Raw genomic sequence first — 16324 nt, forward strand, 5'->3', positions numbered from 1 at the left:
TTTACGAAGGAGCAACCAAACAAATGTTTTGGAAACAAGACATGAATGGGCGAAGGTCTTTAGAGGTACTCTAACCGCTACTCATTAAAATTGTGGGGTAGGTTACTTAAGTGACGTACCTCGACACGTTTGCAAGTACACTTAGTACACCAGCAGCTTGGCAGTGCTACAAGCGACGACAGCTGGTCCAGTGGAAGCCAGCTTGTCGTGGCACAGACTAATGTTATCCTCTGAGAGGATTTACGATTTTGACCGTGCGCGTATATCTAACGGATAAAGGAATCGGACAGTAATTTTGACTGTGGTGAATTTAACAGAAAAACTAAACAGGCTTTAAACTTTGGGGATGAACGAAAGTAGTAAACTTCATATACGAATGAAAAATCGAACGGTCGCCAGCCCAATTAGGCACATTAACTTGAAAATATATGTTCACGAATATTGAATATTTGTTGTTGAAGTGACTTTCATTAAGATTCCCTTTGAATAGCACATTGGATACAAACGGATACAGGGCAATATAAGCTGTGGGTAGCAGTAGTTACCAGTAATGCACAAAGCAGTAATCATAGAAAGCAAAATTGTACCCAACTCACAATAATAACAATTACAATCACGATCATTACGTAATTCAGTACTGAGATGTTACTGCAGGAAGCACCGAACTAAAGTTGGACACGGAGGGCTTCTAACTTAAGTGACATGTAACAACCAGTAATAAAACTAAATAATACCACAATTACACTGTTCATACTCCCATTTATAGAAATGTATCAAATTTCCTTAGTAGAAATAATAATCCAGTTATCTTTCTAATATGAGAAGAATATGATGGGGACAAACAAACTGATATTGTATCACTAGGCGAACTCTGATTATTTCAGTAGCAAAATTCAATCAAATTCAATTTAATTCTTTGCTTCACTTGGAATAGTTCATGGTTTTATTCTTTTCAAGGCAAATTATTCAACACTGAATTCTCAATTAACTTCAAAAATTCGTTCATGATAGTATTGTGTTGTATGTTAACTGTGGGCCTAGACACGACGGAGAGGCTCCGTTCCCGCCGCAGCCGCAGTGGTCCACAACCCCACGACGACTACCGCAGTCCACTTCACCCCTCCAGCGCCCCACACCGAACCACTCCTTCAGGGTTATTGTGCAGTTCGGCCCCCGGTGGACCCCCCCCAGGGAACGTCTCACACCAGACGAGTGTAACTTCTATGTTTGCGTACGTGGAGAACTTGTTTGCGCAGCAATCGCTGACGTAGTGTAGCTGAGGCGGAATAAGACCGCACGGCTAACCGGGCGGGCTTCATGATAGTAATCAAAGCTAAATTAAGTGTCAAATGAGTGTAACTTATTTGCCTTTTTTTTAATCACCTGTGAAGCAGGTGTTTTAAACAATAACATTTTTACATTGTGACACTGAATTTTTGCAAAACGATACTTTGCAATAAACTGAGATCACTTCAGCAACATGCTAACTAACTACAACTCTTGCTAAACCTTGCACATTTAACAAACATAGTTCATTTGAAATAGGATACTCGGTTTTGCGAACACTTAGGAGGGGATCCTGCATAGGTTCATGATCAGGATAAAAGTTAGGGCTCTAAACACAGGTTTATAGCACTTGGATTGTTATTAAAACCGCTCACACAAATTAACTGGTCCATGCTCTGATACATATCTGTATGCATTAAGTTGGTGGAGCAGTGGCGAAGTAGTGGTGGCAAGCGACTTGGCGGCTAACTGTACTCACGGCTCTTGATGTTTGAATGCTCTGTACAATTTCTTCTTGGCGACGGATTTTTACTGTGTTAGAGCCTTTCGTTATTGCTGAGAGTACCATGCAACAGCCAAATCCACATCCGAGGCAAAATACCTTGCAAAGCGGCTTCCGATTGCCTCCTTTGGCACCGTCGATGTGCTCCGTGCAACGGCTAGCCACTGACTGCGTGCCGTTCCCACCAAGGAGCCGCCTAGTTCGACCGCCAAGACCACCTTTCACATCGCGCCGAGCCACTTCCGTTCACGAGGGACTTCCCTACGTCTTTTCTATATTACAAACACAAATGTCCTGTGCATGAACCAGCTTCCAAATATACAAAGTTTGTCTTCTAAATATACACATATTATAAAATTTCATTATTTTAAAAATCATTTACCTTTTTCCCTATATACACTACTGGTCATTAAAATTGCTACACCACGAAGATGACGTGCTACCGACGCGAAACTTAACCGACAGGAAGAAGGTGCTGTGATACGCAAATGATTAGCTGTTCAAAGCATTCACACAAGGTTGGCGACGGTGGCGACACCTACAACGTGCTGACATGAGAAAAGTTTCCAACCGATTTCTCATACACAAACAGCAGTTGACCGGCGTTGCCCGGTGAAACGTTGTTTTGATGCCTCGTGGAAGGAGGAGAAATGCATACCATCACGTTTCCAACTTTGATAAAGGTCGGATTGTAGCCTATCGGGATTGCGGTTTATTGTATCGCGACGTTGCTGCTCGCGTTGGTCGAGATCGAATGACTGTTAGCAGAATATGGAATCGGTGGGTTCAGGACGGTAATACGGAACGCCGTGCTGGATCCCAACGGCCTCGTATCACTAGCAGTCGAGATGACAGGCATCTTATCCGCATGGCTGTAACGCATCGTGCAGCCACATCTCGATCCCCGAGACAACAGATGGGGACGTTTGCAAAACAACAACCATTTGCTCGAACAGTTCGACGACGTTTGCAGTAGCTTAGACTATCAGTTCGGAGACCGTGGCTGCGGTTACCCTTGACGCTGCATCACAGACAGAAGCGCCTGCGATGGTGTACTCAGCGACGAACCTGGGTGCAAGAATGGCAAAACATCATTTTTTCGGATGAATCCAGGTTCTGTTCACAGCATCATGATGGTCGCATGTGTGTTTGGCGACATCGCGGTGAACGCACATTGGAAGCGTGTATTCGTCATCGCCATACTGGCGTATCAGCCGGTGTGATGGTATGGGGTGCCTTTGGTGACACGTCTCGGTCACCTCTTGTTCGCATTGACGGCACTTTGAACAGTGGACGTTACATTTCAAGCGTGTTACGACCCGTGACTCTACCCTTCATTCGATCGCTGCGAAGCCCTACATATCAGCAGGATAATGCACGACCGCATGTTTCAGGTCCTGTACGGGCCTTTCTGGATAGAGAAAATGATCGACTGCTGCCCTGGCCAGCACATTCTCGAGATCTCTCACCAATTGAAAACTTCTGGTCAATGGTGGCCGACCAACTGGCTCGTCACAATACTCCAGTCACTACTCTTGATGAACTGTGGTATCGTGTTGAAGCTGCATGGGCAGCTGTACCTTTACATGCTATCCAAGTCTCGCGTCCGTCGGTCGTCGTAATTTAATATATATATTATTATTGTTATTATTATTTTTGATTGTTGCCGACTTACGTGGTGGGCCTTAATAAAAATTATATTTAAGTTAAACAATGTAATAAACTTTTCATATAAATTTCCTCGGCTAGTCAGTTGACTTTAAAGCAAAAGATCTTTAGTTATTAATTACAATTGCGGCCCACACACGCGCGAGAGTATTTTCTTACCTCCGTTAACCATTGTATTGTAGTCAGAGTCCTGGCTCTGGGTCTCGGCTATGCTACTGAAAATAAGAATCTTAAAGCTAAGTATTTCTGCAACTTCGTGCGGCTGTGGAGAAAAGTTAATATTATGCTAATAGCGGGCGAGTTTTCCGCTTCCGCTAATTTTTCATAAGTTAATATCGCCACGTAATGGCGTCGTTGGCTGCATCGGCCGCTGCGATTGTTGAGCTGTAAATTACTTGAATGCAGGTTAATTCAAGGAAGGCGGACATGAAATCGGGATCACCTCTTACAAATTAAAAGTGCACAATAATATTAAATCAGTATATTATATGCTTAACTCATACAAATATGCTTACATTTGTCAGCACTCGCAAGATGTCCCTCTAGACACATTCAAGACAAAAGAAGAAGTGAAGTCGACTAAAAAAATTAACAAAAGAGCGTATCTTGTCGTCTCTTTAGATCATTCTGTCATAAATTATTTCTTTGCAATCTAAACCTACACAGAGAAATTATTATTTTACGGCTACATGATAAAAAAAATCTCTTACAAATTATGAATGTCTTCTTTATAAATAATTTAAAGTCTTTTCGTAATATGGCACTGGGGACGCTATACAAGCTCTGTTTGACTCAATGCCCAGGAGTATCAAGGCCGTTATTACGGCCAGAGGTGGTTGTTCTGGGTACTGATTTCTGAGGATCTATGCACGCAAATTGCGTGAAAATGTAATCACGTGGCAGTTCTTTTATAATACATTTGTCCAATGAATACCCGTTTATCATCTGCATTTCTTCATGGTGTAGCAGTTTTAATGCCCAGTAGTGTACATCACAGTGCTTCTAAATCGATGACCTTAACTAACAAAGAATATACACACCCTAATCGTAGATACACAGTTGCCTAATATAAACGTGCCACTATTCGATGTTAGTGTTACACCCTGGACTGTGCTGATGCGTGGTGGTGCGTGTTGCAGGGACGCCCTGACGACCACGCTGTCGGCGCTGTACGGCAAGCTGCTGGTCGTCATGGGCATCGCCTTCCCCATGGCGGAGGTCATCTCCACCTACATACCGCCATCCTTCTACGAGGTACGTATGAGCGTCGCACATCCCTGATAACAAGTGCGAGCTGTCCAGGCGTTTGTGTCGGAAAGTCGTCACCGCCACATTTTACTCCAGACCCGTTAGTCAGGTGGAAAATGTCTGCATAGGTAAACTTTCGCATTAAATCTTGCTAAGACCTCACTAAAACGAAGAGTCATAGTGCAAAGCCACACCATCAAGGGACGGCTGACCGAGCGGTCTCGGGCGCCTTGCCACGGTTCGCGCGGCTCCCTCCGTCGAAGGTTCGAGTCCTCCCTCGGGTATGGGTGTGTGTGTTGTCCTTAGCGTAAGTAAGTCTAATTTAGATTAAGTAGTGTGTAAGCTTAGGGACCGATGACATAAGCAGTTTGGTCCCATAGAATCTTACCACAAATTTCCATTTCCAAGGGACGGCGATAAAATTTTAGAACTAATTAAACTGAAGAAAATGAAGCAGTCCACGCTAAAAATTACTTGAGAAACTTAAGTAATTAAAGGGTGGGAAAATGTACATATCAGTGTTCTGTGTTACTTTCTTCGTGTATGGGCCCACAGCGTTGACGTACTTTCCGAATGATGAAACCATTTCTTTACACAGGATGACCCATGTTGCATCAGATTTCACTTTAAATTAATAACCACTTTTATGCTGTAGCTATCTTCAAACGACTGCACCAACAATGCCATCAAAAATATTAAAAAGGAAAACAGTTCGTTCTTCTTCTTCGTCTTCTTTCGATTGGGCTAGCTAAGGACCACGATATTCAACTTTTCAGCCTGGACAGGGACTTGATGTTTGCCCAGTAATCCTGCATTCTCTGGCTTTGTTTCTCGTTTCTCTCTCTTGTCAGCCGGCCGCTGTAGCCGAGCGTTTCTAGGCACTTCAGTCCGGAACCGCCCTGCTGCTACGGTCGCAGGTTCGAATCCTGCCTCGGGCATGGATGTGTGTGATGTCCTTAGGTTAGGTTTAAGCAGTTCTAAGTTCTAGGCGACTGATGACCTCAGAAGTTAAGTCGCATAGTGCTCAGAGCCATTTGAACCATTTTTCTTGACTTCTATCAGCCATGGTGTCACGGTCTTCCTGCTCTTCCAGTAGTTGAGAAGTCGGTTGGTCGGTCTTATTGGGTCCACCTTTGTGATATGTCCGTAGAAAGCGAGACCTCTCTTTCAGAGTACATCTGTGATTTTCTCGATATGACTGTATGGCTCCTGGTATGATTGTCTTCTGTACTCACCATCTGTTTTGATCGGTCCCAGAATCTTTCTCATGGCCTTCCTGTCCTGAATCTCTAGTTTATCAGTCATCGCTTTCCTGTTCAGATTCAAGCATTCTGAGGCATACAGGGCTTCAGGGTGGATAACTGTTTGGTAGTGTTTTGGTTTGGAATTGCGAGATAGGCATTTCTTATTATAGATGTTCTTGGTTAATCTATACGCTAATTGTAACTTATTAATCCGAGTTGCTAGTGCTGTTTCTCCGATACATTAGGTTCCAACCATTCTCCTAGATACTTCAGTCTACATCTACATCTACATGGATACTCTGCAAATCACATTTAAGTGCCTGGCAGAGGGTTCATCGAACCATCTTCGCAATTATTCCAATCTCGTATAGTGCGCGGAAAGAATGAACACCTATATCTTTCCGTACGAGCTGTGATTTCCCTCATTTTATCGTCGTTATCGTTCCTTCCAATGTAGGTCGGTGTCAACAAAATATTTTTTTATTCTGAGGAGAAAGTTGGTGATGGGCATTTTATGAAAAGATTCCGTCGCAACGAGGTACGCCTTTCTTTTAATGATGTCCAGCCCAAATCCTGTATCATTTCTGTGACACTCTCTCACATATTTCGCGATAACACAGTACGTGCTGCCTTTATTTGAACTTTTTCGACGTACTCCGTTAGTCCTATCTGGTACGGATCCCACACCGCGCAGCAGTATTCTAAAAGAGGACGGGAGAGCGTAATCTGTCAGTTTCTCAGTCTGACCTTGTTCCAGCTCTAGTTCACTGGGAGTATCGCTGATGTTGGTGAGCTATATTCTCTTTTCTAGTGACAATTGAAGTCCTACCTTGGCAGCCTGGAGTTTGAGCGTATTGAGCTGCTTTACTTCTACTTCCACTGAGATTGCTGTAAGTGCCAGATCATCTGCGAAAGCTAAACACTCTACTACTAGCCCCTTCCGTTTGTGTCCCAGGTAAATACCGGTCGGTATATTTTGTACTTCCATTTCTTTTCGCCACTCTCTGATCACCTTGTCCAGTGCACAGTTGAAGAGAAGAGGTGAAAGCCCATCTCCCTCTCTAGCTCTTGTCTTTATCTCAAAGCTTTCTAAAAGTGTTCCTCTACGTTTTACTCGGGATCTAGTGTTAGTCAGGGTCTTTTGGATAAGGCTGTGGGTTTTCTGGTCCAGGCCAATTTCCTGCAAAATTCTCATAAGAGTAGCTCTGTCGATTGAATCGTACGCTTTCTTGAAGTCAACAAAAGTAACTACGTTTTGTTTATTCGCTAGTTTAATTTGACTTTATACTGGCTTGAAGTTAAGGATCTGTTCAGCACAAGAACGACCTTTTCTGAAACCACCCTGATAATCTCCAGGTTTGGGGTCCAATTTAGGTTCAGCTCTGTTCAATAATGCTTTAGATAATATCTTATAGATGACTGCTACCAATGAGATCCATCCGTAATTGTTGATATCAGTCAAATCACCCATCTTGTGTAAGGGATGGGTCAGAGCATACGTCCAGTCATCTGGTAACTTCTCAGTATCCCAAATGTATCTCACTCAACTAGCTGATTGCTTTGTCTCCAGCCTACTGTTCTGTAAAATTGTGTTTATTTCGTCACGAAACGGCTTTCGGCTTGTCAGGCCATCTTCAGGTGACAGCTGATTGTTGCAAACACGCCTAAACATTATGTGCTGTTTACACGGGGATTATTGTACAGAAGAAACAAAAATGACAAAGTGTTTACATAGGAAAAAATACACTTTCTATGGAAACATTCCGTCATTTTTATGTCTTCTGTGCAACAATATCTGTGTTCGTGATCAAATAAACTCGGTATGGCAGAACATTAGGAAACGTTTTCCTTTTTAATGTTATTATCATGCTCTGCCAAGGAAAGACGGAAAATTCATTTAACGTTAATACCATCACAGTTTACTTTTTTTTATCTTGATCTGAACATGTCATCATATTTGCTCCAGTCTTGTAGAAATGAGCAGCTCGTAAATTACCTGGAAATTTATCTTCTAATAAGAAACAAAACATATTTCTCATTGCGTTGGGAGTCACTTCAAACATTCTACGAATAATCTTTATCTAGCCTGACTACACTAAAAAACTTCTAAAATTACGTTACAAATACCTTTCGAAAAACAAAGATGATTCCACAGAATGGATAAAACCATAAGGCTGAATTCTGACATTTCGTTTTACAGCACGACAGGTTCAGAACCGACTTCCGCCATCAAGTGGCAAACACTTATTAATGTAAGAAACATGTGTACATTAAATGCGAGAGACGTTTTGTTTATGTTGTACAATAAAGTTCCAAGATATTTAGCTCTATTACGATTATCGTATTCATCGAGATACAGCACCGCAGACTGCTCCAATCGATACAGAAGCATGTTATGTATCCGAACTTGTGATTGCGTGTCGGCAGCCATAAACAGGGAACAAGTTGAGTCTGCTAGTTGTTCGCTGTTTACGGTAGCAGACACGCGATCGTAAGTTCGAATTCACAACACGCTGCTGCTACATCTCCATAAATGGGACAGTCGTAATAGAGCCATAAAGCTCATCTGTTTTACGTAAAACGTAAAGAATCGTCGCTATGCGTTTAATGTGCGCGCGTTTCTCATATTAACAGGTAACAGCCACATTATTTAAAATTTAAATTCTGCTGTTGCTACATCCATGAAGGTATATATACATATATATATATAATCTCAAGTTTATGTCTTTGTTCTTATCTACATGCAATATTATGTAGAAGAGTGTTTACCTCTGCAACGACTGAATGGTCACTCCGTCATTCCATACTGCCCTGTTGTTTGCTGTAGTGTTATGATGTCCGCAGTGTACCGAAGTTTCTTACTGCTGAATACTATCGTGAATAGAGCGACGGAGTTCCCAACTGGGACAATATTATCGGTTCCGAAAGTAATGTAATAAATGTACTTCGAGCAGTGATACGATACATAATACACTCCTGGAAATGGAAAAAAGAACACATTGACACCGGTGTGTCAGACCCACCATACTTGCTCCGGACACTGCGAGAGGGCTGTACAAGCAATGATCACACGCACGGCACAGCGGACACACCAGGAACCGCGGTGTTGGCCGTCGAATGGCGCTAGCTGCGCAGCATTTGTGCACCGCCGCCGTCAGTGTCAGCCAGTTTGCCGTGGCATACGGAGCTCCATCGCAGTCTTTAACACTGGTAGCATGCCGCGACAGCGTGGACGTGAACCGTATGTGCAGTTGACGGACTTTGAGCGAGGGCGTATAGTGGGCATGCGGGACGCCGGGTGGACGTACCGCCGAATTGCTCAACACGTGGGGCGTGAGGTCTCCACAGTACATCGATGTTGTCGCCAGTGGTCGGCGGAAGGTGCACGTGCCCGTCGACCTGGGACCGGACCGCAGCGACGCACGGATGCACGCCAAGACCGTAGGATCCTACGCAGTGCCGTAGGGGACCGCACCGCCACTTCCCAGGAAATTAGGGACACTGTTGCTCCTGGGGTATCGGCGAGGACCATTCGCAACCGTCTCCATGAAGCTGGGCTACGGTCCCGCACACCGTTAGGCCGTCTTCCGCTCACGCCCCAACATCGTGCAGCCCGCCTCCAGTGGTGTCGCGACAGGCGTGAATGGAGGGACGAATGGAGACGTGTCGTCTTCAGCGATGAGAGTCGCTTCTGCCTTGGTGCCAATGATGGTCGTATGCGTGTTTGGCGCCGTGCAGGTGAGCGCCACAATCAGGACTGCATACGACCGAGGCACACAGGGCCAACACCCGGCATCATGGTGTGGGGAGCGATCTCCTACACTGGCCGTACACCACTGGTGATCGTCGAGGGGACACTGAATAGTGCACGGTACATCCAAACCGTCATCGAACCCATCGTTCTACCATTCCTAGACCGGCAAGGGAACTTGCTGTTCCAACAGGACAATGCACGTCCGCATGTATCCCGTGCCACCCAACGTGCTCTAGAAGGTGTAAGTCAACTACCCTGGCCAGCAAGATCTCCAGATCTGTCCCCCATTGAGCATGTTTGGGACTGGATGAAGCGTCGTCTCACGCGGTCTGCACGTCCAGCACGAACGCTGGTCCAACTGAGGCGCCAGGTGGAAATGGCATGGCAAGCCGTTCCACAGGACTACATCCAGCATCTCTACGATCGTCTCCATGGGAGAATAGCAGCCTGCATTGCTGCGAAAGGTGGATATACACTGTACTAGTGCCGACATTGTGCATGCTCTGTTGCCTGTGTCTATGTGCCTGTGGTTCTGTCAGTGTGATCATGTGATGTATCTGACCCCAGAAATGTGTCAATAAAGTTTCCCCTTCCTGGGACAATGAATTCACGGTGTTCTTATTTCAATTTCCAGGAGTGTATATATGAATATTTAAAGGAGACTGACTTTGACACGTACGCCTTGTAAATAATTGCTAACGCTTATTGCATAAAAGGTGACGGAGTGTCTTCATTATAAAAACGGCGTAATGAACGATTGCTTATACTAGTAGACGTTGAAACGTCAGTGGAGATGAAACGGCAGGCGGAACTCAAGTTCTGGGTGGAAGGCCGGCACAGGTGTTGGTCCTGCTTAAAACCAGGAAGTAGCTAGACGGACGTCATGGCACCTGAGCTCTGGAGCACAATAGAGGGTGACAGCCGGCAGCTATTGTAGTAGGGCTGGAATGATAACTGGATAATACTTCCGAACTCTTGGACGCAGGTGAGAGGAACGAAGAAGCTGCATCTCGGAAACCACGCAGGCTGGGTTATTTCCTAGGATTTTTACTCAGAAGCGTACCATTGTACGAGTATAGGTTTTTCCTCGCAAACTTTCCGAGCTGGACGACAAAAGACTAAAATATGGTTGATCGGCGTTCGGAAGAATCTGTGGAGAGGGAGAATATTCCGTGGTTTCGGGAATATGATTCGTTTTCGGAATTACGAAGGTGGGGAGCTGAGCCTTGCTGGGAAGCCAGCGGTGGAGAGACGAGGTCTTCCGTTGTGAGCGCCCGTGTGTGACGGTCGCTCGATATCAGCTTTGTTGGTACAGACGGATTTGCTGTCTTTGTTCTCAGCAGAGTTTATAGTTAGAACAGTCAGGCACTGTACTGTTGCGATCCTAGACGATTCTGGACTTTACCTCCAGGTTGGAAGTCGTCGTTGAGTACGCAGCGTTCAGTAATTGAGAGCACTTCCTCTGCCTGTACTTACGTTGAGACGTTGTCTGAGCTCTGTCCTAGTGGCTGGGAGTTCGCGTTTCTCGTCTACAGAACACAGAGAGGAGAAGACAGTGTCAGAGTATAGTAGTCAGAGGACCGCCTTCTGCCGTCCTAGTGTTTGAAAGAGTTTATTTGTGGCTGGAGTTCTTCCATCGTCGCAGACGAGTACGAGAACCATCACTTCGACGCACCGGACGCAGTACATAAGGTGAAATCGCAAATGGCTTCGGCTTATTAAGGCTATAAAAGCTAAACAGCCGTGATCACGTTGGTTTATTTCCTCTGAGGTTCCACACCACCGTAGATTATCTTTGAAAGTAGTGTCTTCTAGTGTTTGGTACGTAGATGATGTCAGTCATTTGGCGTTATAGATATTATATCGCGCAGTCATAATAAGGGGCAGAGTGGGTAATCGATCAGTAATTTTACTCAGAATATGTAAAATTTGTAATTTAAAGGCTTTTTTAATCTACAATAAATATATAAGCAGCAACAAAGTTAATCATTCAGCAGTATTAGTTGCCTTAATCATTCATTTATGTTTAGGTTGAAATTATATGTTAAAGTCCATTAAGAGTTCCTAAGATCTGCTTCAGGGGGTAGTCAGACAGGGCCATATCTTCATTTTAGCGTTTATTACTTTCCGTTGTGCACATTTATTTTTAAATCCGTCTCAAATAGCATCTTGGAAACTATTGGGGTTGTCTCTCCTTGATGTGGTAAGCTACAAGGCAGTAGAACAATTAAGCAAGGAATGTACCAGTGATTTGACTTATCTACACAGGACGAGTAATAATGCGTTTGTGCAACATTACAGTAGGAGGATAATGACAATGATGATTATAGGTAAATGATTATTAACGGTGCAGCACTACCGATTCGGGCAAGATGTTCTTTTGTCAGTTTAATTATAGAAAATTACCTCTCTTGAAATAGTTATGAAGTAACAGCATCTTCTGTACTGATTATTATTTACATTCTGAAGGAACATTTATTTTCTTGTGTTATTTAGCTCAAATGGAATATGTGACACACAGATCTAATATAATTTGAATATTTGTAGCCAGTTACTTACTCTTGATTGCGGTTACTGTAATATATTTAAATCTGGTGCAGCTACTAGCATGGGGACCCAGAAACTAATTTATTGGTAGATTCAGGTCGTCATTGAACATTTTAATCGTAACACTATGTGGGAAACACTTAACTTCATAACACATGAAATTTTAAACAACCATTTCAGTAAGAAAAATTTTTGAACTTAATACATTAATCATCCATTATGAAAACTATGTGCAGTATTTCAAAACTTATGCTCACCAAATAATTACATACTTTATAATTCTACAAAATTTATTAATTTTTTTAAAAGCAATAATTGCTTTTCAGTTCAGTACAACAGAATACTCGAGTTCATTGTAGCACTTGGGATAGGCTCCTGTCTAGGTAAATGACAGAATAAAATACGGTGACTCAATACAAAGTTTACAGAATACAAAGTTTACAGAATACAAAGTTTACAGAATACAAAGTTTACAGAATACAAAGTTTACAGAATACAAAGTTTACAGAATACAAAGTTTACAGAATACAAAGTTTACAGAATACAAAGTTTACAGAATACAAAGTTTACAGAATACAAAGTTTACAGAATACAAAGTTCACAGAATACAAAATTTCAAGTGATGGTTCAGATGGCTCTGAGCACTATGGGACATAATATCAGAGGTCATCAGTCCCCTAGAACTTAGAACTACTTAAACCTAACTAACCTAAGGACATCACACACATCCATGCCTGGGGCAGGATTCGAACCTGCGACCGTGGCGGTCATGCGGTTCCAGACTGAAGCGCCTAGAACTGCTCGGCCACACCAGCTGCCACAAAGATTGCTGAGCACAAAGATTGCTGAGCACAAAGATTGCAAAGCACAAAGATTGCAAAGCACAAAGATTGCAAAGCACAAAATTATTGTTGTAAACGAAACTGCAGAACTGGAACATGCAGTGATACAGTACTCAACTGATGATTTGAGCTGAACGTGGTGGCATCATCAATCTGCTAGGCTATTCAAAAAAGGTTGGCAAAAGTATTCATAGCACTTCCTGTGTGACAAGCTCTGAAAATCCTCTTCTTAGCGTCGGATTTTCATAGCACCGAGCTAACCAAAGTACGCCATGACTATTAAGCCACATTAATTCCGCATCTGAAGCTGTATTATATAATCTTGAAGTCCTTCTCGCCTCTTTCAGTTCACAAGATGTGCGCTCTTTGCCTGCTAGCCACCGCCTGACTCACGGCACACAAGAGTCTTACAGTTCGACTGCCAGATCGACATCTCTATTCTCGCCTAGCCAGTTCCGTTGTGGAGGGACTTCTCTCCAAGTTTTACATTATTACTAATTTACTTTCTCTATGCATGAACCAAGTTTACAATTAAATTTTTAGCTTTTGCATTCTTTTACAGCACATTAATTTTGAAATTATGTTCATAGACTAATTACAATTACATAAATTATGTTAAATAAAAAATAAAACATTTACATCGATGCTACATAAAAGAGCATAATTGTACAGGAGTCACATCAGGTAAAAACAAAAATAATTTAGATAAGACCAATATAGGTAATTGCGATAATTGTGCGACAATTTGACTTTTGGAAGGCATTAGATTCAGTTCTGCACTGCCAGCTAATGAACGTAATACGAGAGTACAGGATATGAGACGAGTTGTGTAAATGGACTGAAGATTACCTAGAGAACAGAACTCAGAATTTCATTGTAAACAGACATACGCTTGTTCCAGGGGTTGGAAGTTGACCCTCCACATAAACAGATGTAACGTATTGCTCATAAATAGACAGAAATATCAATTAATGTACGATTGCACCATTGCAGAACAATCATTGGAAGCAGTCGCTTTCACAAAACATCAAGAAGTATTCGTACGGAACGATTTTAAGTGGAACGACCACATAAAATAAATCACGAGTAAGGCAGATTCCAGACTGAGATTCAGTGGAAGAACTCTGAGGAAATAGGGTACGCCCACAAAGGAGGCAGCTCACAGAAGCCTCGTTCGACAAGTAGTTGCACATTGATCTTCAGTCTTGGATCCGCAACAACTAGGGTTGACAGAGAAATTAGAAGAATATCCAGAGAAGTGCAGAGCGTTTCGTTACAGGTTCATTTAGTAAGCGCGACGGGGTGTCAGAGATGCTCAGCCAGTTCCACTGGCATGCGCTGCGATCTGCAACAGGGTGGGGTTTACTACTGGTTTCGTGAACACACGCTCCTAAAAAAAGAAACGTTAAATTTATTTCTTACCCCTAGATATATGTCGCAGAAAGACCATAAAGGTACAATCAAAGAGAATCGAAATCACACGTCGGATTACCAACAGTTTTTTTTCCTGCGGATCACTCGCATATACAGGGTGTCCCAGCTATCTTGTCCACCCACAATATCTCTGGAACAATAACAGCTATTGGAAAACGACTTTCACCGGTATCAATGTAGGGCTTGGGCCCATGAATGTACATATTTGGAAACATTCTAAAACGAAAGAATATGTGTTTTTTAACACAAACTTATGTTTTTTTTAAATGGCCCTCCTATATTTTTTCTTCAGCAATCCATAGCATGACAAAGCACATACACAATGGCGTTGATTGCATCGCAATATTCCCATTACATCCCGAGATATTGAGACGCGAAGTTGACGCTTGAAACACCCGACATGCGCTGCTAGCGCACGTCCTGAGGCTCAGGCGTGAACCCCATGCTGCCCGTAATCGCGATGTGATTGACAAGCGTAATGACACTTCCATACTTATCAAGAAGTCCGAAACGAATAATACGGTCTGCTGCCATCCTGCATTAACGTCGTACATTCCAGCAAATATTTATCCCATAGGCTAGTGGTGATGCGGTTCTGTAACATATCTGTGTACCGCAACGTTAGTCACAAAGTTAACTTCGCTTATCGTTAATCCGTTACTAAAAAGGTAATGCCATTCAACGTTAAAACTTTACTTTACTGTAGATCTAGCGCAAGTGACACTTAATCATTCACTCGTAATAGTAAAATTCATGTTGATGGTTTTAGTGAAACGAGCAAGTGGACTAAAAGTTTTACCGTTGTTTCGGACCTCTTGACAAGCATGGAGGTGTGATTACACATGTCAATCGCATCGCGATTACGGGCAGCATGGGGTTCACGCCTGAGCCTCAGGACGTGCGCTAGCAGCGCATGTCCGGTGTTTCAAGCGTCAACTTCGCGTCTCAATATCTCGGGATGTAATGGGAATATTGCGATGCAATCAACGCCATTGTGTATGTGCTTTGTCATGCTATGGATTGCTGAAGAAAAAATATAGGAGGTCCATTTAAAAAAACGTAAGTTTGTGTTAAAAAACACATATGCTTTCGTTTTAGAATGTTTTCCAATATGTACATTCATGGGCCCCAGCCCTACATTGATACCGGTGAAAGTCGTTTTCCAATAGCTGTTATTGTTCCAGAGATATTTTGGGTGGACAAGATATCTGGGACACGCTGTATAACAGAAAAGGGAGAGGTGTCAGCGATACATAAAGTACCATCCGCCACATACTGTTAAGTGACTCGCAGAGTGTAGATGCAGATGCAGCAGCTTAAGTTTATGCACGCTGGGGATCCAGTCCATTTCTACGACTTTTACAACAGTACCGAACACAAACGCTTTATAAGAGGTGTACTGGTCGAGGACGTCCAGTAGTTTGATAAATGTGACCCTAACATTTCTGGCTAAGGGTACATCTAATTTGGTGTAATGCACACGGATAGACAACGTGCATAAGTTGCAGGAGCGTTTGACAGGGCGGCCAGATGTGTCCACTGAAGTTTTTGACTGTTTGCAAAAGGGGGCTGAAACATGTGCAGGAATGAGATACATTAAGGACCTCCTCTAGTGTCAACACATAGACAGCTGTCACAGAATATAATGGCTTATATCTCGACAAGTGTTTGTTTCCGCATGTACGTTTGTAGAACTATGTTTTCCAGTTTTAACCTGTACTGTTTACTGTGAAAATTCGTATGCAAAGCTAAAGGGCGAAATTAATTTTCGCGTGATGTGTCACAGCCAAGTAACACA

At 43.0% G+C, this 16324-nt stretch overlaps 1 protein-coding gene across 1 annotated transcript in view; it reads left to right on the forward strand.

The window, feature by feature from the left end:
• Positions 1–16324, forward strand: part of LOC126473840 (proton channel OtopLc-like) — a 255005-nt gene that overhangs the window by 28187 nt on the left and 210494 nt on the right. Inside the window, 1 exon segment of the mRNA XM_050101167.1 lies at positions 4597–4711. Within this exon segment, the coding sequence (XP_049957124.1) occupies positions 4597–4711 (115 nt within the window).

The sequence above is a fragment of the Schistocerca serialis genome, chromosome 4 (assembly GCF_023864345.2).
Source record: "Schistocerca serialis cubense isolate TAMUIC-IGC-003099 chromosome 4, iqSchSeri2.2, whole genome shotgun sequence".
NCBI classification, from domain to species: domain Eukaryota; kingdom Metazoa; phylum Arthropoda; class Insecta; order Orthoptera; family Acrididae; genus Schistocerca; species Schistocerca serialis.